Below are 22417 nucleotides of genomic sequence, written 5' to 3'. Positions count from 1 at the left end.
GGAGGGTGAAAAGAGGTGTTTTATTGATCCATTGAGGGCTCAGCAGAATGAAGCAGGACATGATTAAGTCTGAGATTAATGAGGACACTACTGGTTAAAAGTGTGGGCTCTGGAGTCAGACTGCCAGGGTATCAGATCCAACCACATGCAAACATTTTCTTAGTCTCTATTCCCCATATCCTCATTTATGAAAATGAGAATAACAATAATACATTCCTCCATAGGCTGAGTACAAAGACTATATAAATTGTGCATTCAGGTGCCTAGGAGGGCCCTTGGGCCATGGTATATGTTGTGTGAATGTTAGCTTCTGTCCCTGCTGTTTAATGAGTTCCTTGACAGTAGTGGGCATGTACTGGGAGCCTGGAGCAAGTGCCTAAGCGTCCCCTCTAGGGACGCTTCTTCCCAGGATCTAAGAAGAGTAAAAGAATGATGACTGCTAGAAGGTAATGGATGAGATGGCCGCTGAGTGCTTCCAACCTTAAACATCTTTGTTTAGGAACTCTGAGCATCTTGGAAATAATTTGCTATCAAAATGAAAAAAAATCTTGAATGGACAAGGGCAAAAACACTTGCCTGAGACTTTAAACATTTTTGTGTCATCTTGGAGAGTGCTTTTTTGAAGCTCAACTTTTCTTTTACTTTGGCACTGATTTTTAAAGTGATTCTCAGATTTTTCTAAGAGAGCTGCAAGGGTTGGATGGGCCCTGTCATTCATTGACCTGTTAAGAGCCAATTTCTGAACTTCCACTAAAGCATGGGCTGGTTGAATCTTAGACCAGTACTTGAAAAACTTTCCACTGTGATTATCCACCTTGGACCAGTTGGACTTAATTTGAGTCTCTCTTTTTCCCACAGTGAAATATCCTCTAGGAAAAGAGAAGTCTATGGAGTAGATAAGCCTGCAGTGTGGAAAATGAATAGTTGGCATCAGAACAGCAGCAGGAGGCTGGGCGTGGTGGCTCATGCCTGTAATCCCAGCATTTTGGGAGGCTGAGGTGGGTGGATCACGAGGTCAGGAGTTCAAGAACAGCCTGGCCAAGATGGCGAAACCCTGTCTCTACTAAAAGTACAAAAATTAGCTGGGCGTGGTGCTGGGTGCCTGTAATCTCAGCTACTCGGGAGGCTGAGGCAGATAATTGCTTGAACCTAGGAGATGGAAGTTGCAGTGAGTTTGTGCCAGTGCACTCCAGCCTGGGCGACAGAGTGAGACTGTCTCAAAAAAAAAAGAAAAAGAAAAAAAAAGAAACAACAGCAGCAGGAGATATAGAACAGCCCTGGGTAGAACCTAAAAGACCCGAATTATCATCTCAAGCTTGCATTGCACTTAAGTGGACTGTAAATTATAAACAAAGGGTGAAAAGTTCCACTGTGGCCAAAGGTGAGCCAGACACTCTGCTAGCAGGAGTGCAGGAGTCGAGAGCCAAACGGTGGGACTAGCAGAGTGCCCAGTGCAAAGGGGTGGGAAGGAGTGAGATTGAGGATATTAAAAAGGTACTTAGAAGAGAACTTATAAGATTTTTACTGGCCAAATTTAAAACATGACTGAGCACTATTTTTCATACAGGCCTCCTACTAATAAGAAAAATAATTTTGAGATAACTACTTGTTTGAGTTCACAGTTAATGTTCCTGATGATTAAGATCAGTTGCAAATGTTCATCTGTCAATGCTTGTCTACAATGAGACTTCATGTATTCATTTTTGAAAGTGTCTTTTCAGGGAGAAAGGTGCTATTGATGAGCACTAATACTAATTATTAGTACATTAATTATATATAATTACAATGAGATATATGTATATACACACACATATATACATACACACACACAATGATATATAATTAATATATAATTGTACCCCAAGGGGCGTAAAGGAGATGTGTTGCCAGGTGGAGAGGCCACCACTTGGCAGTTCTGGGAGGACTTGCTCCCTGGGCACTGTGAGGCAGGCTTTGCCTTTCAGCCCTGCCTTTGGGTGGGGTTCAGATCACTTTCTAACTTTGGAATGTCCTAGAATGTAGACTGCCTGCAGGCTTCCATGTCCCCTGCTTTTCCCTGACTTAGCCTGTTGCCTCCCTGCCCTCCTGTTGGTTGTCTACCAGTAGAGAGCACTTTGTGCGCACTTGGCTGCTACATTAGTTAGGTGATCTTCAACAAGTGTTGATGGTGAGTTGCTGTGGCAGGTGCTTTGCTTGGCACTGAGGCAAAATGGTAAGTAAGATGGCTTTCAAGGGTTGTACTTTCTCGATGTGGGAAGATGACCAGTGAGCAGAAAAACAAACGAGATCACTTAAGAGAGCAACCAGGAGTGTTGGGTGTCTCACAGCCATTAGCTCTGGTGTGGACAAATCTAAAAGCAAGAGGACTGTGTGTTCATTTTCTGGGGTCACAAAACTACTAAGGAGCAAAGCCAGCATTCAAACTGCATATATCATTATCTATTGCCACAAAACCTGTTACCCTAAATGGCTTCAGATAAGAATAATCATTTATTATCTATCATGGTTTTTGTGGGCTAGAAATTCAGATAGGGTACAGTGGGCAGGGTTCACCCTGCTCCACAGCATCTGGAAGATGTGAAGTCTGAGGGTTGTTGTCCAAAAGATCCTTCACTCAGCATCTAAAGGGGGTGTTGGCTGTCACCTGGGACCCCTACACATGACCTTTCCATGTGGCCTGGTATTCCTCATGACCTAATGACAGTTCCAAAGGCAAGTGGAGGCAGTTGTAGAGAGCCAGCCAGGTTTAAGCTGTATTTTTTTTTTTTTTTTCCCTGACAAAGCCTTGAAAGTCACGTAGCATCACTTCTGAGATATTCCACTGGTCCAAGCAGTCACAAGGCCATGCCTAGGTTCAGGAGAGGAAACACTTCACCTGTTGGTGGGATGAGCATAAGTCACACTGTAAAGAGAACATGTGGAATGGGACAAATGTGTGTTGCAGGCTTCTTTGGTAAAAGCAGTCTGCTGTATCTGGTCTGCCTGCTGCAAAGCCAGTGTCCACTTCACCTTACCACGTTCTTTGTCCGCCCTCTGAGCTGAGCACCCTAGCCTTGTATGTTTGCTGTCATACAGCCTCTTACCAGGCCCTGGATTCCTCTGGATGCTTTGGGGCCAGCTGTGATCTCACCCCAGCAGAAAATGGGAAGTGTTGAAGATGGTCCTGCCAATTGCTCCTCCCATAGTCCTTGGTAGTTTTAGGACATCCTGGATAGGCAACATTTTGTTATCCACTCAGGCCTTTGAAGCAGATAATTCTGTGACTTTGCCCTTGAGGGAAGCTATCACTTGACATGAAGCTTACCATAAGGTAGGTTTATGTTAAGGGAGGCTGTCACTTGAAGGCAGGCGGAAAGGTGCTATTCATTAGCCACCTTATGGTGGGTTCATGTCAAGTGACAGCTTCCCTCAAATGGGATGCTACTTAAAATACTTAACCAGTATGGCATCCACTTACATGGCTCCCTGGAGTGTGGAAGGACATGCTGGAGACTCTCCTGGAAGGTGAGTTCAGCACCAGCAGCAGCTGTGGTAGGGACACGTACTGAGGCCTGTGTGGGCTGGACACTGGGACTGTCCAGCTAGGGAGACAGATTCAGAAGCAACATCTTGTGGCCTGCAGAGTGCATTCCCCAGGTGTGTGTAGGGAGTGTAGGAAAGAAAATCTTTTTCTTCTGCCTGTCTTAGGTTCTCCAGCTGTGGCTGTGTAAATTAGAGTGGCATAAGACAGATTAATGAGAGAAAAACAAATAGAGGTTTATTAACATTTGCTTCATGCATGTACACATGGGAGTACCCAGTGGTGAACAATGAAAAGGGGTGGTTAGAATTTGGGCTTATGGCTGGGCATGGTGGCTCACGCCTGTAATGCCAGCACTTTGGGAGGCCGAAGCTGGGGGATCACTTGAGGTCAAGAGTTTGACACCAGCCTGGGCAACATGGTGAAACCCTGTCTCTACTAAAAATACAAAAATTAGCCGGGTGTGGTGGCAGGCACCTGTAATTCCAGCTACTCGGTAGGGTGAGGCAGGAGAATTGCTTGAACCTGGGAGGCGGAGGTTGCAGTGAGCAGAGATCACGCCATTGCACTCCATCCTGGGTGACAGAGCGAGACTCTGACTCAAAAAAAAAAAAAAGAATTTGAAGCTCATACAGTTGCCCCTTGAATAACTTGGGGCTTAGGGTTGCCGACCCCACACACAAACGAAAATCTGCACATAACTGTTGACTCTCTCCAAACTTAGCTACTAATAGCTTACTGTTGACTGAAAGCCTTACTAGTAGTATAAACAGTTGATCAACACATATTTTGTATGCTGTACATCTTATATATGTATTCTTACAATAAAGTAAGCTAGAGAAAGGAAATGTTATCAAAAAAATCGTAAGGAAAATACATATAGGGTACTATACTGTATTTATTGATACCTTAAGTTTACATCATTTACATGATGAATCGTCTGTCTGAAATGGCAGCAACCCCAGCAACAGACCTTGATCTATGGTGTATATCAAGCAATTCAACTTTTTATAGAGTCATGACTTTGCTTCTTGGGAGAACTTCCAGCATCACTATGGGCACTTCATATGGGTCCTATGGTGTTATTTAAGGTTCACAGTATTGCTCTAGACATGATGAAATATATGCAAGAATCTTGAGAGATCACTCTTTACTGCTATACACAATTTACTGGATAGATGAACTGCTCATGCAGAAATGATTAGTGTCACTTGGCATTTTAGGCAGATACTTGCAACAATTGAGCTCGTTGCAATAGTAAGAGGAGGTGGCTATCGAACTACAGTAGAACAGTATACACTACAGTTAATTTTATGCCATTATGATTTAATTCTGCATCTTTTGTTAAGCTTTCTCTTGACTTTGAGTGGCTTATGTGTGGTCTGTAAGTGTGTGCATAAATTTTGATAAATGTTATTTATTTTTTGAGACATGGTCTCACTCTGTTTGCCCAGGCTGGAGTGCAGTGGCATGATCTTGGCTCACTTCAGCCTCAACCTCCTAGGCTCAGGTGATCCTCCTACCTCAGCCTCCCGGGTAGCTGGGACTGCAGGTACATGCCACCATGCTGGACACATTTTTTGTATTTTTAGTAGAGATGGGGTTTTACCATGTCGCTCGGATTGGTCATGAACTCCTGGATTCAAGCAATTTGCCCACCTCAGCCTCCCTAAGTGCCTAGTCAAATTTTTGTTTTTTATAGTAGATTTGTGTATATTTTTTGGTAGTGTCTACATATATTTTATACATTTATTTGTTGATGAAAAAAGTAAAATTTGTAAAATATTTGAAGAGGTTTATTCTGAGCTATTTATGAGTGACCATGGCCTGTGACACAGCCTGAGGAGTTCCTGAGAACATGTGCCCAAGGTGGTTGGGTTACAGCTTGGTTTCATACATTTTAGGGAGCCAGAAGTTGCTGACAAAGACATAAATCAATACAAGTAAGGTATACATTGGTTCAGCTCAGAAAGGCGGGACATCTCGAAGCAAGGGAGCTCACAGGTCATAGGGGGATTCAGATTTTCTGATTGCCAATTGGTTGAAAAAGTTAAGCTCTGTCTAAAGAGTTGAAGTCAGCAGAAAGAAATGCTTGAGTTAAGATAAGGGGGCGTGGAGGTGGTGTTGGGGGAGATGTTTGTGGAAGCAAAGATTCTTGTTATGTAGATGAAGCTTCCATGCCTCAGAAAGAATAGATGGTAAATGTTTCTTATCGCACCTTAAAAGATGTCAGACTCTTATTAGTAAAATCCCTCCTGGATCAGAAAAAGACCTGGAAGGGGAAGGGGATTCTCTACAAAATGCAAATCCCCATGACAAGAAATGGCTTTGCAAAGTCATTTCAAAATGTCAAATAAATATATTTTGGGGTAAAATACTTTGATTTCCTTCAGGGCCTGCTATCTGTGATGTGATGCTATACCAGAGTCAGGTTGGAGTTGACTATTTTATTGCTACAGAGAATCTTTTGTCAGTCTTATGATCTCTATTTTAATGCTGGTCAGTTGTCCCTAAACTCCAGAGGAAGGAGGGTATCACTGGCATGTCTTACCTCTCTTCCTGTCAGTTAGGGGGCTTAGAATTTTATTTTTGGTTTACACGTGACATACTTTTATTTATTTATTTATTTATTTATTTATTTATTTATGTCTGAGGGTGTACCATGGTACCATCTCGGTCTGCAACCCACCTCCGGTTTAATGATTCTCCTGCCTCACCTCCAAGTATGGACTATTTATTTTTTTAATTGAGGCTGGAGTGAGGTGGTGCAGTCACAGCTCACTGCAGCCTCAACCACCTGGGCTCAAGAGATCCTCCCACCTCAGCCTCCCTAGTAACTGGGACTACAGGTGCATGCCACCATGCCCAGTTAATTTTTTTTTTTTTTTTTTTTTTTTTTTTTTTTTTGCAGAGATGGGGTTTCCCATGTTACCCAGGCTGGTCTCCAACTCCTGAGCTCAAGCAATGCATCCATCTTGGCCTCCCAAAGTTCTGGGATTACAGGCATGTGCCACAGCACCTGGCCCGTTAATTTTTCCAGTGTTTCTAAGCTATGTGGTTTGTCTGTGAGTTTTTTCGAATTGTCACAAATCTCCAAAAATTTTCAGTATACTTACTGAAAAAAATCTGTGTGAGTGAATCCATGGAGTTCAAATCGTGTTGTTCTTAGCAACTGTATACCATCTTGGCTAGGTAAAGGAAAAGGAGTTTGGGACTTCTGGGTGAGTGGTAGATGGGCAGGCAAGTTATGGGAAAGTGACTAGGAAAATATGGAACAAAGTGGTTTAGTAAGGTTTGTTAATGCGGATTTAAACTGTCTTCTCCATTAGTACAGTTTTACCTTTACAGATAGGAAAGGTTTGTTATGTAGATTTAAACTGATGTCTTCTCCATTAGTAAGAGTTGTACCTTTACAGATGTAAACTTATTTACAAAAGGAAAACTTGTACCCTGTTTTACATCATTCCCTAGTCTGATGATTTTCAATTGTTAGCTCAAAATAATCCATATGCTAAAGATAGTTTGAGGTGGCATATACTGGTACCCTTCAAGGGTGAGCAATTAATTCTGCATAGGAGGAGCCAGAAGGTTTCCCCTTCCCTGGGAGATAGAAGGATAAGACAGGGCTGGGCCCTACACATAAGTTATCTATTCATGATTCAGTGAGCCCTTCAGACGTTTGAGGTTTATTTATTTATTTATTTTTTTGAGATGGAGTCTCACTCTAACTCCCAGGCTGGAATGCAGTGGCGTGATCTTGGTTCACCGAAACCTCCACCTCCTGGGTTCAAGTGGTTCTCCTACCTCAGCCTCCCAAGCAAGGGGATTACAGGCACCTGCCACCAGCCCTGGCTATTATTATTATTATTTGTTATTTTTAGTAGAGGCTTTTTTATTTTTATTAGAGACTTCATATTTTCAGTAGAGACGAGTTTCTTGAATAATGTTCCTTTAAGGCTTCCAACTCACATGTCATGTTAGAATGAATAGTTAAGTGCCTGCCCTCAGGAGACCTAAATCATGTAGGTTTGAAACATCTGTAAGGGATCCTTTTTTTTTTTTCTGGTTGTATTCAATTCAGTAGCTTCTGTATCTTTCTGAAATAATCTCTACCTTCCTCCTTAATCATTTTGCTCCCCGGTGTAACTCTTCCCCCACATCTCCCTATCTTAATGCACAACATGCTTATTTCTGTCTTTAGCCTTTTCTGTTATAGAACCAAACTGGGGTCTGCTTGCCTGGTGCAATAAAACCAGATACCTACACCAAGGATTGCACCAATAGAAAGAAAGGCATTGATTGCAGGACACCATGCAGGGAGGACCAGGCAGCTAAATGGTCAAGTCCTGGCCTCCCTGATGTCTTGCAGTCAAGGGTGTTAGCGGCAGAATGTATCAGAGTTACATGGCATAAAAATATGTTAGCAGCTGCCAATCTGTACAGGTCTGCAGCAACCTCAATTTTTGCCTCCTCAGAAGAAAGAATCTGACTGAGGGGCATAAGGCAGAGTAAGAGACTGACGCAAATTTTAGAACAGGAGTGAAAGTTTATTAAAAAGCTTTAGAGCAGGAACAAAATAAAGCCCACTTGGAAGGGGGCCAAGCAGGCAACTTGAGAGATCAAGTGCATGGTTTTGACCTTGACTTAGGGTTTTACATGTTGGCATGCTTCCAGGGTCCCTTCTCCCCTGAATCTTCCCTTGGGGTGGGCTGTCTGCATGTACAGTGGCCTGCTAGTGCTTGGGAGGGGCCACATGCACGGTGTGTTTACTGGAGTAGTACGCATGCTCCCTTGAGGCATTCTTCCCTTACCAGGGAGTGTTCCTATAAGGTTATAAACCAGTTAAATGCTGCCATTTCCCCTCTTAGTACCCATGCATGAGTACACTTGCCCACCTCCTGAGATCTTACCAGTTTCAGGTTTTTCTATTTATTGGGAGACTGTTTTTCCCTGGCACAGGCTGTGACCAATGATTATTTTAGAGTGACAGCTTAACAACCACCTATCACCTGATGGTTGCCTGACATTCCTGGTAGGGAAGGAGGCCCTTTCCTGCCCTGCTTGTGTCTGACTATTGTAACATGGGTTTTTAAAGGCAGGGGTAAGGCAGTGTGCAGTGGCTCACACCTGTAATCCCAACACTTTGAGAGGCTGAGGCAGGAAGATCACTTGAACCTAGGAGTTCAAGAACAGCCTGGGCAACAAAGTGAGACCCCAACTCTACAAGAAATCAAAAAATTAGCCAAATATAGTGGCATATGCCTGTACTCCCAGCCACTCAGAAGGCTGAGGTGAGAGGATCCCTTGAGCCCAGGAGGTTGAGGCTGCACTGAGCCATGATTATGCCACTGCATTCCAGCCTGGACAACACGGCAAGACCCTGTCTCAAAAAACAGGAAACAAAAAAAGGCAGGGGTAAATTTCAGAAAGGTAGAAGCTACAAGGAACATTGGAAATCAGTGCATGGAGGTTCCACATTTTTTTTTTTTTTGAGATGGAGTCTTGCTCGGTTGCCCAGGCTGGAGTGCAGTGGTGTGATCTTGGCTCACTGCAAGCTCTGCCTCTCAGGATCACGCCATTCTCCTGCCTCAGCCTTCTGAGTAGCTGGGACTACAGGCGCCCACCACCACGCCTGGCTAATTTTTTTTTTTTTTTTTTTGTATTTTTTGTAGAGACGGGGTTTCACCGTGTTAGCCAGGATGGTCTTGATCTCCTGACCTTGTGATCTGCCCACATTGCCTCCCAAAGGGCTGGGATTACAGCCGTGAGCCACCGCGTCCAGCCTCCACATTGGTTTTGGTCTAAAAGGGTGGGATATCTTGAATCAGGGGCTTACAGGTTATAGGTAGATTCAAAGATTTTTCTGGCCAGGTGTGGTGGGTCATGCTTGTAATCCCAGCGCTTTGGGAGGCCAAGGAGAGAGCATCCCTTAAGGCCAAGAGTTTGAGACCAGCCTGGGAAACAAAACAAGACTTTGTATCTACACACACAAATTTTTTTTTTTAATTAGAGGCTGAGGCAGGAGAATTGCTTGAGCCTGGGTGGCTGAGCTGCAGTGAGCTACGATTGCAACTGCATTCTGGCCTAGGTAACAGAGCAAAAGCCTGTCTCAAACAAAAACAAAAAAACCCCAAAATTTGCAATTAGTTAAGGAAGAGAAACTTTGTTTAAAAATTTGGGGTCCGGTAGAAAAATGTTAACTGACTAGGAGGTGTTACTTTCTCCAAGCTCCTCAGGAAGAAACTTAGAACAAAGAATGATGGTTAAAGTTCAGTCATTTTCCTGTCCTCTGAGGTCTATGCCAGCAGATTCATTTGGCGGGGTTCCGAGTTTCTGAGAGACAACTCAGAGACATGTTAAGAGGTTATCTTTAGTTTCTACGAGGAAAGCAAACCTATTCAGAACGCATAACTTCCTTGGCTATTGTCTTAGGCTGCTATTACCTTCTTGCTTTTCAAGTTGCTACTTATTTCTCAGAGCTAGCTAGGTGCCTGGAATTTTCCTTGAAGAAATTCAGGATTTTGCTTTATTTCCATGCTTGGGAGTCCACAAGCCCCTAAAAAGGGGGTCTTTGCATCATCTCATTTCTACACAGTCAGCAAATATTTGTTATTTTGTTTACTCTTCCGTGGTTCAAACCTCTAAGAAGCTTCCACGATCACTGCCGCTCCAAGCACTCACACACTTTATTCTTTAATTCTGTATTCCTGTAGACTCTTATTTGCTCCAATTCAGTTGTGTAACTGTCATGTATGCTGGAACTATGTGTCTGACCATCCCTATTTTCATTGGACATTGTGGGGGTTGCGATTGAGTAACTTTATATTGGATTTTCTCACAGAGTATCCAATAGATGACTGTCATATGGAAATTAAATGAATTTGGGATAAGAGATGTTAGTCTTAAGTCCTGTGTTAAACCATTTATTCAACAAAGCAGATTCTTTTAGACTGCTTTATTTAATTCTCTGTTGCATTTCCCCTAGAGTCTGCCTAGAAACGATTTTACTATACACAAACATTACAGCCTCTGGCTGTAGGGAGCTAATAAACAGGAGAAAAGTGTAGACATTTCTAGGTGCCAGTAAGAGAAAGCAGATAGAGGGGGTCATGAAAAAAAGGTCTTACTACAGTGATTTGAAAAGTGGAGGCCGGGCGCGGTGGCTCAAGCCTGTAATCCCAGCACTTTGGGAGGCCGAGGGGGGCGGATCACGAGGTCAGGAGATCGAGACCATCCTGGCTAACGTGGTGAAACCCCGTCTTTACTAAAAATACAAAAAATTAGCCGGGCGTGTTGGCGGGCGCCTGTAGTCCCAGCTACTCAAGAGGCTGAGGCAGGAGAATGGCGTGAACCCGGGAGGCGGAGCTTGCAGTGAGCCAAGATTGCGCCACTGCACTCCAGCCTGGGGGACAGAGCAAGACTCCGTCTCAAAAAAAAAAAAAAAAAAAGAAAAGTGGAATTAAGCTTAGCCTTACCTATAGGGCTTAGATTATGATTATGATTATGATTATGATTATTTGAGACAGAGTCTCACTGTGTCACCCCGGCTGGAGTGCATGATCTCGGCTCACTGCAACCTCTGCCTCCCAGGTTCTCCTGCCTCAGCCTCCTAAGTAGCTGGGATTACAGGCGCGCCACCAAGCCCGGCTAGTTTTTTTTTGTATTTTTAGTAGAGACGGGGTTTCACCATGTTGGTCAGGCTGGTCTCGAACTCCTGACCTCGTGATCCGCCCGCCTTGGCCTCCCAAAGTGCTGGGATTATAGGCGTGAGCCACTGCGCCCGACTGATTAGGATTATTAAATATAAAATGGGGGCTCTACATTAAGATTAGGATATGCTCTAATAATGAGGTCAAGGAGACAATAAGATTAACACAAGGATGGCTAGGATAAAGATTAGGATTATAATAGAATTAATGTTGCTGTTCTGTGCTGATGCCAGGATAAATGTTGAATCAAAATCATTTTATGTTGGAACTAGAAATAAAACTAAGATTTTCCTTTTTCTTATTTTATCAGCGTGTACTCAAAAGGGAATTTGGTATTGCTGCCCTTGCCAGGGAAAAGCTGGGAAACAGCATATGTGGGATTGGAACCCCAGAACCTTTTATATATTCTCTTTGGAGAGTAGGATTCATTCATTCATTCATTCGTTCATTTATACATTTATAAAACTGGGTGCCAATTTTTTGCAAAATTCTGGTCCTTGCCTTCTGAGAGCCTGAAATCTAGTGGGTGAACTAAGCCAGAAACACACACACAATGAACTGTAACACAACTTTTTCCAAAAGTTTTATTGTACTATTGTTTCTTATGCTTTGAAGTATTTGTAAAACTCTTATTTTAAGGAAGCAAAACCCCTTTGGCTGGGGGATCATTTAGATACAGTTTTAGATTGAAATGATTTCTTCAAAGCTTGTTGAGAAGTTGAAGCTTTTCACCTGGGCTCGGGAGGCATTATTTTTACCAAAAGGCAAGGTTAAGAGCATAGAGTCTGGAGCCAGTTTTCCTGCGTTCAAATCCTGGCTTGCACATTTTCAAGTGGTAACATAAATTCTGTGTTTTAGTTTTTACTTTTGAAAAAGAATAATATTATCTGCTTCATAGTGTTGTTATAAGGATTAAATGAGTCAATATGTGTAAATTGCAGGAGGTTCCTGACTTTGACCATTTTTTGACTTTATGATAATGCAAAAGAGATACATTCAGTAGAAACCGTACTTTGAGTACCAATATAACCATTCTGTTTTTCACTTTCAGTACAGTATTCAGTAAATTACATGAGATATTCAAAACTTTATTATAAAATAGACTTTGTATTGAGGATTTTGCTGAACTGTAGGCTAATGTAAGTGTTCTGAGTATGTTTAAGGTAGGCTAGGCTAAGCTATGATGTTTGGTAGGTTAGGTGTATGAAATGCATATTCAACTTACAATATTTTCAGTATATGATAGGTTTTTCGGGAGGTAACATCATCATGAGTCAAGGAGCATCTGTAGTTTAAGTGGTACCTGGGTTAACATAACAATTACATAAATGCTTTATAGTATCATAATAATATCTATGTCTTTGAGCAAAGTACAGTTCGGATAACCCTTGAGCAGAAGTCTGGGATGTCACATGCAATACCATATTTGGCCGGTAGATGACACCAAGGTCCACAATGTGCCAGCTAAACAAGAAGATATTTTTGTGTCTTTTTGGCTGCTCCTTTACCTGGGATTTGTGGGCATTGTAAAAGAAGAAATAGGACTGAAGAAGCTAAGTTTCCTTTGTAAGGCTCAAGCCTGAAATACTGGGATATTTGATTATAGTGTGAAAGCAACAGTGTGTATTTGAGAGTTGCCTGACTGAAAACTATGGGGCCTGGATTTTAGTTCTGATGCTGCGGACACTGTGTGTTCCTGGGTGAGTTTCTGAACTTATCTGGGCTTCAGCTTCCCCTTCTCTTTTGCTGTTATTTGAAGAATAAAATAGAATAAGAATACAAAACAGACATATAGCAAAGTGGGAAAAACATGAGGGAGAAGCAAAGAAGATATGGTAGGAATTAGAATTGGAGGTGAAGGAATAGTGGGAAAGGCCGGGCGCGGTGGCTCACGCTTGTAATCCCAGCACTTTGGGAGGCCGAGGCGGGCGGATCACAAGGTCAGGAGATCGAGACCACGGTGAAACCCCGTCTCTACTAAAAATACAAAAAAATTAGCTGGGCGTGGTGGCGGGCGCCTGTAGTCCCAGCTACTCGGAGAGGCTGAGGCAGGAGAATGGCGTGAACCCGGGAGGCGGAGCTTGCAGTGAGCCGAGATCGCGCCACTGCACTCCAGCCTGGGCGACAGAGCCAGACTCCGTCTCAAAAAAAAAAAAAAAAAAGAATAGTGGGGATATGGCAAGGGAGGGAAATTAAAAATGGAAGTGATAAAAGTAGGAACATGACTATGGAGGCGAAGACTTAAAATAGAAAAAAATATAAAATATTATACTTGATGCCTATAATTTTTCGCATAAAGATACCTCCCTTTACTACATTTCAGACGCTGTCTCTTGCACACATACATGCACACACACAGACATGTGGCTTTCATCCATTCTCACAATGTAATGGGTGTGAGGAAGGCAGAGGGGCAGGGAACTCAAACTTTCTGATAAAAGCACATAGAATCTCCTCTCTTTTAAAGCACATTAAGCAGCTCTCCCTCAGCTTTGTGTGAGCCCCATTTCCTTCCCCAGCAATCTCCTGAATGCCCTGGTTACGTCCTTGTTCCTCAGGGTGTATATGAGAGGGTTAAGTGAAGGAGTGCCCACTGCATAGAAGAGACCAAAGAACTTGCCCCTCTCTTGGGCATACGGATTTTTGGGCTGGAGGTAGACAGCAATGACTGAGCTGTAGAACAGGGTGACCACAGTGAGATGGGAGGAGCAGGTCCCAAAAGCTTTCCTCCGCCCTTTTGCAGTTAGTCTTTAGCACTGACCAGGCAATGACTCCATAAGAGACAAGGATGAGGCTGAGGCACAGCCAAGATGAAGACACTGGCAACAGCCATCTGGATCTCATTGTAGGAGGTGTCTTCACAGGAGAGTCGAATTAGAGCTGGGACCTCACAGACAAAATCATCCACCTGCCGATGGGGGCAGAAGGACAGGCGCAGGGTGGATGGTGTCTGGACCACTGACTCCACTAGCCCAATGACCCAGGCCACAGATGCCAGCTGCCAACACAGGCAGAGGTGGATGATGGTGGCATGGTGGAGGGGCTTGAAGATAGCCATGTAGCGGTCAAAGGCCATCACTGTCAGGAGTTTGCACTCAGTGGTCCCCAGGGACAGAAAGATGAAGAACTGGACAGAGCAGCCCAGTAAGATGATGGTCTTCTTTGGCTCCTAGAGGTTGACCAGCATCTGGGGAACACAACTCATGGTGAAACAGAGGTCCAAGAAGGAGAGGTTGGAGAGGAAAAAGTACGTTGGAGAGTGGAGCCTGGGGTCCAGCACAGACAGCAGGATGATGAGTGTGTTGCCCACTAGGGTTAGGAGGTAGGAAGTGAAGACAACCATGAAAAGAGTCCTTTCCAGCCCTGGGTGTTCAGAGAAGCCCAGAAGGAGGAAGCCTGGTGTGGCACTTTGGTTAACCATGGCCTGTTCCTGTCTGTATCTGGAAGGATGAGGCTGTCACCCCAGTGTGATTCAACCTGTCTTATTAAAACTCAGCCTGGGTGTTTGTGAGGTCACAGTAGGTGGGTGTTTCTCTTCTGTCTCTGCTCGCCCAGCCTTCCTTTCCTAGTCTCATCACCATCCAGCAGCTCCTTCTCATCCCCTGTTCCTTCTAATCAAACATTGTCTAGTGGGAGTGAGGAAACCATTAATGTGCTCAGCAACGGATTGAGCCTCACACTGGTGCCTCTGACTTCCTGGTTGAATGCAAAATGTCTGATGTGAAGCATAGATCAGCTAACTAGTTAGTTTCTATTAATTTTGCAAAAATTTATTAAGTACCTATTAAGTTCTGATCGCTATGCTACTACTGAATTTTCCCTTTGTTACGTGTGGAAGGAAATACAAAGAAATGTGTGTTCAGTGAGTTTCCTGATTGTAAACATTACTAGAGAATTCATCATGTTTTCTAGTGGTGGGCATAAATTTTCTCAAATCATTCACATTCTATCTACTTTACACTTTTGCAATTGACCAGTGATAGAAATGTGGACTGTGGAGATTTCTTCTGTATGTGAAATGACTCAACCGCTAGAAAGATCAGTCAGGTGATTTAGGTCTTTCAGAAAAAATTATGACTTATTAAACTAAGAACAAACATTTCTCCTGCAAATGAAATGTCCTGCCTAAATTTTCCATTATGTGTGATATATAAAAATAAGAAAAAATATAATGTCAGTCAGAAAGATTATTTTCTGGTTCTATAACTGCAAAAAAAATCCTGAAGAATTGATGTTTGGTGATAGAAAGCTGAAATAGATTTCAATATCCTCTCCTTTTCATGTAAGATAAAATATAGTAGTAAAAACATACCATGTTGAGTTTGGGACATGTAAGTAGAATTTTGCTTTTGAAAATGCTCGGTAAATTTTATTCACAGGCAGTTAAAAACCTTTGATTTTGAAATAAGTTGAAACTTACAGAAAAGTTACAAGTGTAGTTCCAAGAACTTCTATATAACCTTTATCAAATTCATCAATTTTTAGTATTTTTACTCATTTTCACTATCATTATGCTCAATATGTTTATGTATTATCATTTTTACTCTGAGTCACTTGGGAATAACTTGTGGACATCATGCCTCTTTCTCCTTATTGTCTTAGTATTCGTTTTCTACAACAAGATGATCTTAATTAACACTGTACAGCAATTAAATTAAATAAACTTAAAATTGATACAGTACTGTTATATAACATACAGTCCATATTCTTATTTTCTCTATGGCGCAATAATGTTCTTTGTAGGATTTTTTTTTTTTTTTTTCATGTAGGATCCAGTTGAGAGTCACATATTGTACTTAGATGTCAGGTCTGACTTTGTCCTCTTTAGTAGCCTATCCTAAGTCACTGAAGTAAGGAGTCTACTTCAAATTATTGAACAATGTGGTCATTCAAGGTGGAGGAGCTTATGGGCTGGAAGAAAGAGTAGTCTCATGGCTTTGAAAAACCCTGGGTAGTTCATTCAACATCAGCAGAAAACTTGAAACATTGCAGGCAAATAAGGCAAAAATATTGGGGTAGGGGACTAGAGGTGAGAGATAGATCTGTAAAGAAAATGAGCAGGGTGGTTGAGTGAATCAGGGAATGCTTCCTGGAGGACAGGACTGTGTTTTTGAGAAGGTGAAGAGAGTTTCAGCACACAGGGCCAACTCAGATGTGGGTGGATGGTGGCAGCCACTCTGGCAGTTGAGAGGCAGGAACTGGGCAAGTTGATGGGGAGGTGGCTGGAGAGGCTATAGGTTGGCAGCATCTCCCCATTGCAATGTCTCTTTTTTGTGTGTTTAAAAGCTCCATCTCATCTTTTTATTTGTTCAATCTGTTTATATTTGCCTCTTTTTTCTTTTCCTTCCTCCTATATTCTTTTTACTCTGAGAAAAATTTTTCCTTTAAAATATTGTTAAATATTTTAACAAAAGATTGTTTAAATCTTAAAAGCTTTCTGCATGCCCTTCCCTAATCATACCCACTACCTACTCCTGAAGAGGCAATGACTGTTTCGATTATTACTTTTACAAAATCATTCCTATATTGTCTTATAACATTACACCCTTTGTGTTGGTAAAAAATAGCCAACTGCTCCTTATTTATCTGTCAACCATCATTCTAATATACTTTCTGCATCCCTCTCTTACACTCTTATACTCTTGGTAATTCATTGCTTAACTCTATGTCATTTTTCAGTCTCTTTAATTTACGTAATTCTTTGACTCTCTGTTCTCTCTTGTTCTGTGTTTCACAACATATCTTTATTCTCACTCTCTTTCTTCTAGTCTTTTTAATTTTTCTTGGACACCAACTTTTTCTTGGACACCAAAGTCCATTACAACTTTCTCTCTTCCTATTAATTTCATATTCACGGATGTATTTATTTCTTTATTAATCACCAAAGACTTTGTTGTGTACTAGGTGCTACAAGGGAATGAAATATCAATTCTTTTCTCCAATTCATTAGTGAAAACTACGTTAATACTTTGGCAGCTACCATCTGTTGTGTGCTTCCTATACGCCGAGCACTGTGCTCAACATTTCCTGAATACCTGGTTTTCATAACTCTTTGAGGTAGTTAGTATCATCTTCCTTTTACAGAAGAAGAAACGGTCGCAGAGAGGTTAAGTAGCTTGCCCAAGGTTACATAGCCAATAAAGACCAGGCCTGGAGTCTGAGTCCTGTTTGATTCCAAATCTGGTGCTCTACCATTGACGATATGTGGACATTAATGGGCAGTAGGAGAAGAATAAACTTATAACTTTTCCTCAATCATGTCAGAATCTCCCCATTGCCCGCTGCCGGAGCTTCTCCTTGACAACGAGCTTCTAGACTGAATGAGCCTCTACTTAATCCTCACAATGAAATCTACAAGCAAAGTCAGGAGTGTTGGGCATCTTTGAAAGGGTGGTGGATTAGGGCTCAGGTAGTAATGTTGACTTCTAATGCTTCTGCCACATCTTTCAAAGCACTTCACAACCTCTGTATGACCCGGATGTTATTTCTATATTCTATCTTTATTCTCAGATGAAGAAACAAAAACACAGACAGGTTAAATTATTAGCTCAGAATTATACAGCCAGAGCTGAGACTTGAACCCAGGTGGGCTGGCTCTAGAGTCAAGCACAAACTATACCCCACCACCATCCTTCTTCTGGACCTGTAAGGCTGAAGGTTGCTCTTTGCCCACAACCTCTCCTCTTCAGCCTAGTAAGTTAACCTCTCTTTTAGTGGTAGTGGAAATAGAAAAGGAAACGTGGTGAAGTGATGGAGGGAGGGATCCTGAGACTCCCATCCCATGGAGAGAAATAGCTTGTTAATTCTCTCAAGACTCCAGAGCCTCACAGCCCACAGACAATTAATTAGCCTCTGGTGCTAATGATGATTAAGAAAGAAGGAGATGATTCAGAGGAAACGTGCCAGCATTGGTGCTCCCTGTGGTAAGTAAAAAGGTCACTTGTGCTCCTCTGTGTCATTGAGGAGCACAAGGTCATGTTTTCTCATTGCCACCTCTCCTGAGTGTGTCCCATTCTTTTCTCTCAAGTCTCATTTGAACCCATGTAAGACTTCATTATTTCTTGTTTCTTCTCTACTTGTTGACCTTTGGATATAATTTACATTCAATAAAATGCACAGATTTGAAATATATGCTTTGATGAATTTTGATGACTTCAATGAAGAAACAGAACATTTCTATCATCCTACAAACCTTCCCTTTGCCTCTTTCCTTGTTACTTAGTTTTGCCTCTTCTAGGATTTCATACAAAAGGAATAATACAATATATACTCCTTTGAGTAAGAATTCTTTCACTAGGAGTAATTCTTTTGCAATTTATTCATTTTGTTTCATGTATCAGTAGCTCATTTCTGCTTTTAAAATCAACTTCAGTCTGGGCATGGTGGCTCACATCTGTAATACCAGCACTTTGAGAGGCCAAGAGGAATGGATCACTTGAGCCCAGGAGTTCGAGACCAGTCTGGGCAACATAGTGAGACCTTGTCTCTATAAAAAGTACAAAAACTTAGCCAGGTGTGGTGGCCTGCACCTGTAGTCCCAGCTCCTTGGGGGGCTGAGCTGGGAAGATAACCTGAGCCTAGGAGGTTGAGGCTGCAGTGAGCTGTGATCATGCCACTGCACTCTAGCCTGGGTGACAGAGTCAGACCTTGTCTCAAAAAAACATAAAATAAAATAAACTTCTTTAAAGTACAATTTACATGTAATAAAATGCACACATTTTAAGTATATTGTTCAATATACTTAGGAGGTCAAGGCTGTAGGGAGCCGTGATTGCACCACTGCACTGACAGAGTGAGACCCTGTCTCAAAAAAACAAAACAAAACAAAACAAAAAAAAAGCAAGCAAGCAAGCATTCATACATTCATACCAGCTGATTTCATTGACATAAATTTCCTACAACAGGAAAAACAAATCTAGCAAGATAGGAATCAGATTATTGGTTGTCTGGGACAGAGCATAGGATAACTTTCTAGAATAATGAAAATGCATGCTCTATATCTTGAATGGGGTGATGGTTATCCAGGTATATACACTTGTCAAAACTTATTGAACAATATACTTAAAATGTGTGCATTTTATTACCTGTAATTTATACTTCAACGAAGTTTACTTTTTTTATGTTTTTTGAGACAAGGTGTTACTCTGTCACCCAGGCTAGAGTGCAGTGGTATGATCACAGTTCACTGCAGCCTCAAGCTCCTGGGCTCAACCCCCCAGGCAGCTGGGACTACAGGTGCAGGCCACCACACATGGCTAAGTTTTGTACTTTTTGTAGAGACAGGGTCTCACTGTGTTGCCCAGACTGGTCTCGAACTCGGGCTCAAGTGATTCACCCACCTTGGACTCCCAAAATGCTAGAATTACAGGTATGAGCCACCATGCCTGGCTTCATGCCTTATTTCTGGCTTCTGTTATCCAGCTTGTTATGGAAATTCATTCATAGTGTTTCATATATTAGTAATTTGCTCCTTTTTATTGCTATTATTATTTCACTGTATAAATATACCACACTTTATCCATTCATGCATTGATGGGCATTTGGGTTGTTTCTAGTTTTGGGCTGCTATGAAAGAAGCCACAATTGTTGGGTGTGGTGGCTCACACCTGTAATCCCAGAACTTTGGGAGGCCAAGGTGGGAGGACACTTGAGCCCAGGAGTTTGAGACCAGTCTGGGAAACATGATATAACCCTGTCTCTACAAAAAAATAGAAAATATTGGCCGGGCATGGTGGTGCATCCTGTAGTCTCAGCTACTTGGGGGGCTGAGGTGGGAGGATCACTTGAGCCCAGGAAGTCGAGGCTACAGTGAGCCATGATCATGCCACTGCACAACAGCCTGGGTCACAAAAAAAAAAGAAGAAGAAGAAGAAGTGAACAGTTAGTTGTGATGTATATAGTTCTTTGTTCTTTGTGTGAACACATGCGCTCTTTATTTTGGGTAAATACCTAGAATTGGAATTTCTGAGTCATTTGGTGTCTGTTTATAAGAAACTGCTAAACTACTTTCCAGAGTGATTGTGCCATTTACACTCCCTACAGCAATGAGAGTTCCAGATGTTCCACATCCTTGGTAATTGTCAATCTCTTGGTTTTAGGCATTCTATTGGCTGTGAAGTGCTCCCTCAAGTCGTTTCAATTTGCTCTGTGATGGTTAATGGTGTTAAACATCTTATCATGTGCTTTATTGGTCCTTACATGTCTTTTATTCAAATTATTTTTCATTTTTTTTACTGTGTTATTTGTCTTATTAAAACTGTAGTCATATCTTATAATAATATGATAAAGTAATATAATAAGTATTTATGGTAATACTTTGAGATTATGCAAGTATCTTTTTCTCATTATAGCTTTGCCTACTAATTTTAGCATCCACAAATGAGTTTTGACTGTAACAATTACTACTGGGCTCTTTGCCTAATGATAACTTTCATCATTTCTCCTCTGTTTGTTATTTTGAATTCTGTAAGAGCTGTTCCTCTCCTCCTATTCATTTACTGTTTATTTTCTTTATTCATATCCAGTAATGACTCCTGGATGTTTATTTTATTCTTTCTTCATTATTCTCATTATTTGCTTTGCTGCTTACATTTTTCCAGATTTGGCTATGGGGAAATCCTTTAACTTGATTACTGTGAGTTTTTTGATATGTCCTCATTTTTTTCTTAAATCACTTCTTTAGTTTCTGGCACCATACAGTATTCCAGGGTTATCTTGTATGTTCTCTTTCCTCTCTCTGGGATCAACCATATCTCCAAGGACTCCTGGTTCTTTTTACCAGAAAATTGTATACAGTTGACCCTTGAACAATGCGTGGGTTAGAGGTGCTGACCTCCTCATACATTTGGAAATCCATGAATAACTTTTGACTCCCCTAAACCTTAACTACTAATAACCTACTGTTGACCAGAAGCCTTACTGATCATATAAACAGTTGACCAACACATATTTTGTATGTTGTATGTATTATATACTGTATTCTTACAATAACGTGAGCCAGAGAAAAGAAAATGTTATTAAGAAAATTATAAGGAAGAGAAAATACACTGATAGTACAATACTGTATTTATCGATTATGTAAGTTTGTGCCATCTGTTAAGAAGATGAATCATCAGTCAGAAATGGCAGGAAACTGCAGCAGCAGACCTCAATCTACAGCACATATCAAGCAATTCAGCTTTTTCCTGTAATGTTATGGCTTTTCTCTGTCTCCTGGGAAAACTTCCAGCATCACTATATGGGTCTCATGGTGTTATTCAGGCTTTATGGAATTCCACTAAACACAATTAAAAATACACAAGATCCTGGGCACAGTGGCTCACACCTGTAATCCCAGCACTTTGGGAGGCTGAGGGGGGTGGATGAGCCTGGCCAACATTGTGAAACCCCGTCTCTACTAAAAATAAGAAAATTAGCCAGGAGTGGTGGTGCATGCCTCTAATCCCAGCTACTTGGGAGGCTGAGGCAGGATAATCACTTGGACCCAGGAGGCAGAGTTTGCAGTGAGCTGAGATCGTGCCACTGTACTCCAGCCTGGATGACAGAGCAAAACTCTGTAATAAACAAACAAGCAAAACAAAAACAGAACAACTGCAAGAACCATGAACTTCTCTTTTTCCTAAAGAGAAGATGAACTGCTTACATGGGAATGATTAGTATTACATGGCATTTTAATCCCATACTCCCAACACTTGAGCTCACCCAATAGTAATCAGAGGTGGCTACACAATTATTATAGTAGGACAGTATGTACTATGACTAATTTATGCGGTTATGATTTAATACTGTATTTTATGATTGTTTATATGTATTTGTGTGTTTTAATAAATTTTAACTTTTTATAATAGATTTGTGTATATTTTATAGTAAATGATAAAGTATGCTAGTATCTACATATATTTTATGCATTTATGATATACCTAATTGTTTCTTAATTATTTTGATGTTTCTAAGCTATGAAGTTTGCGAGTTTTTTCAAATTGTCACAAATGTACAACAAATTTTCCAGTATATTTATTGAAAAAAAATCTACATTTAATGGACCCATGCAGTTCAAACCCTTGTTGTTCAAGGGTCAACTATATTGTATTTTTCAGTTCCAGCATTTCCGTTTGGCTTTTTAAAATGGCAGTTTCTACATCTCTCTCCTAAAATTCATCATTTCTTTACCCATTGTATAAATCTTTCC

General features: G+C 41.4%; 1 protein-coding gene and 1 pseudogene across 1 annotated transcript in view; one reads left to right on the top strand and one right to left on the bottom strand.

The window, feature by feature from the left end:
* The first annotated feature begins 56 nt into the window (after nucleotides 1-56).
* Nucleotides 57-22417, top strand: part of UBD (ubiquitin D) — a 32783-nt gene continuing 10422 nt past the window's right edge. The window contains exon 1 of the mRNA XM_058432207.1: nucleotides 57-998. Within this exon, the coding sequence (XP_058288190.1) occupies nucleotides 966-998 (33 nt within the window). The 5' untranslated portion in view covers nucleotides 57-965. The remainder of the gene's footprint in view (nucleotides 999-22417) is intronic.
* Nucleotides 13388-16043, bottom strand: LOC116460136 (olfactory receptor 2H2-like; annotated as a pseudogene).

This window comes from Hylobates moloch, unplaced genomic scaffold (genome assembly GCF_009828535.3).
Source record: "Hylobates moloch isolate HMO894 unplaced genomic scaffold, HMol_V3 SCAFFOLD_20, whole genome shotgun sequence".
Lineage (NCBI taxonomy): Eukaryota > Metazoa > Chordata > Mammalia > Primates > Hylobatidae > Hylobates > Hylobates moloch.
Note: the sequence above shows the minus strand (reverse complement) of the source record. Positions and strands in the feature narration are given on the sequence as shown.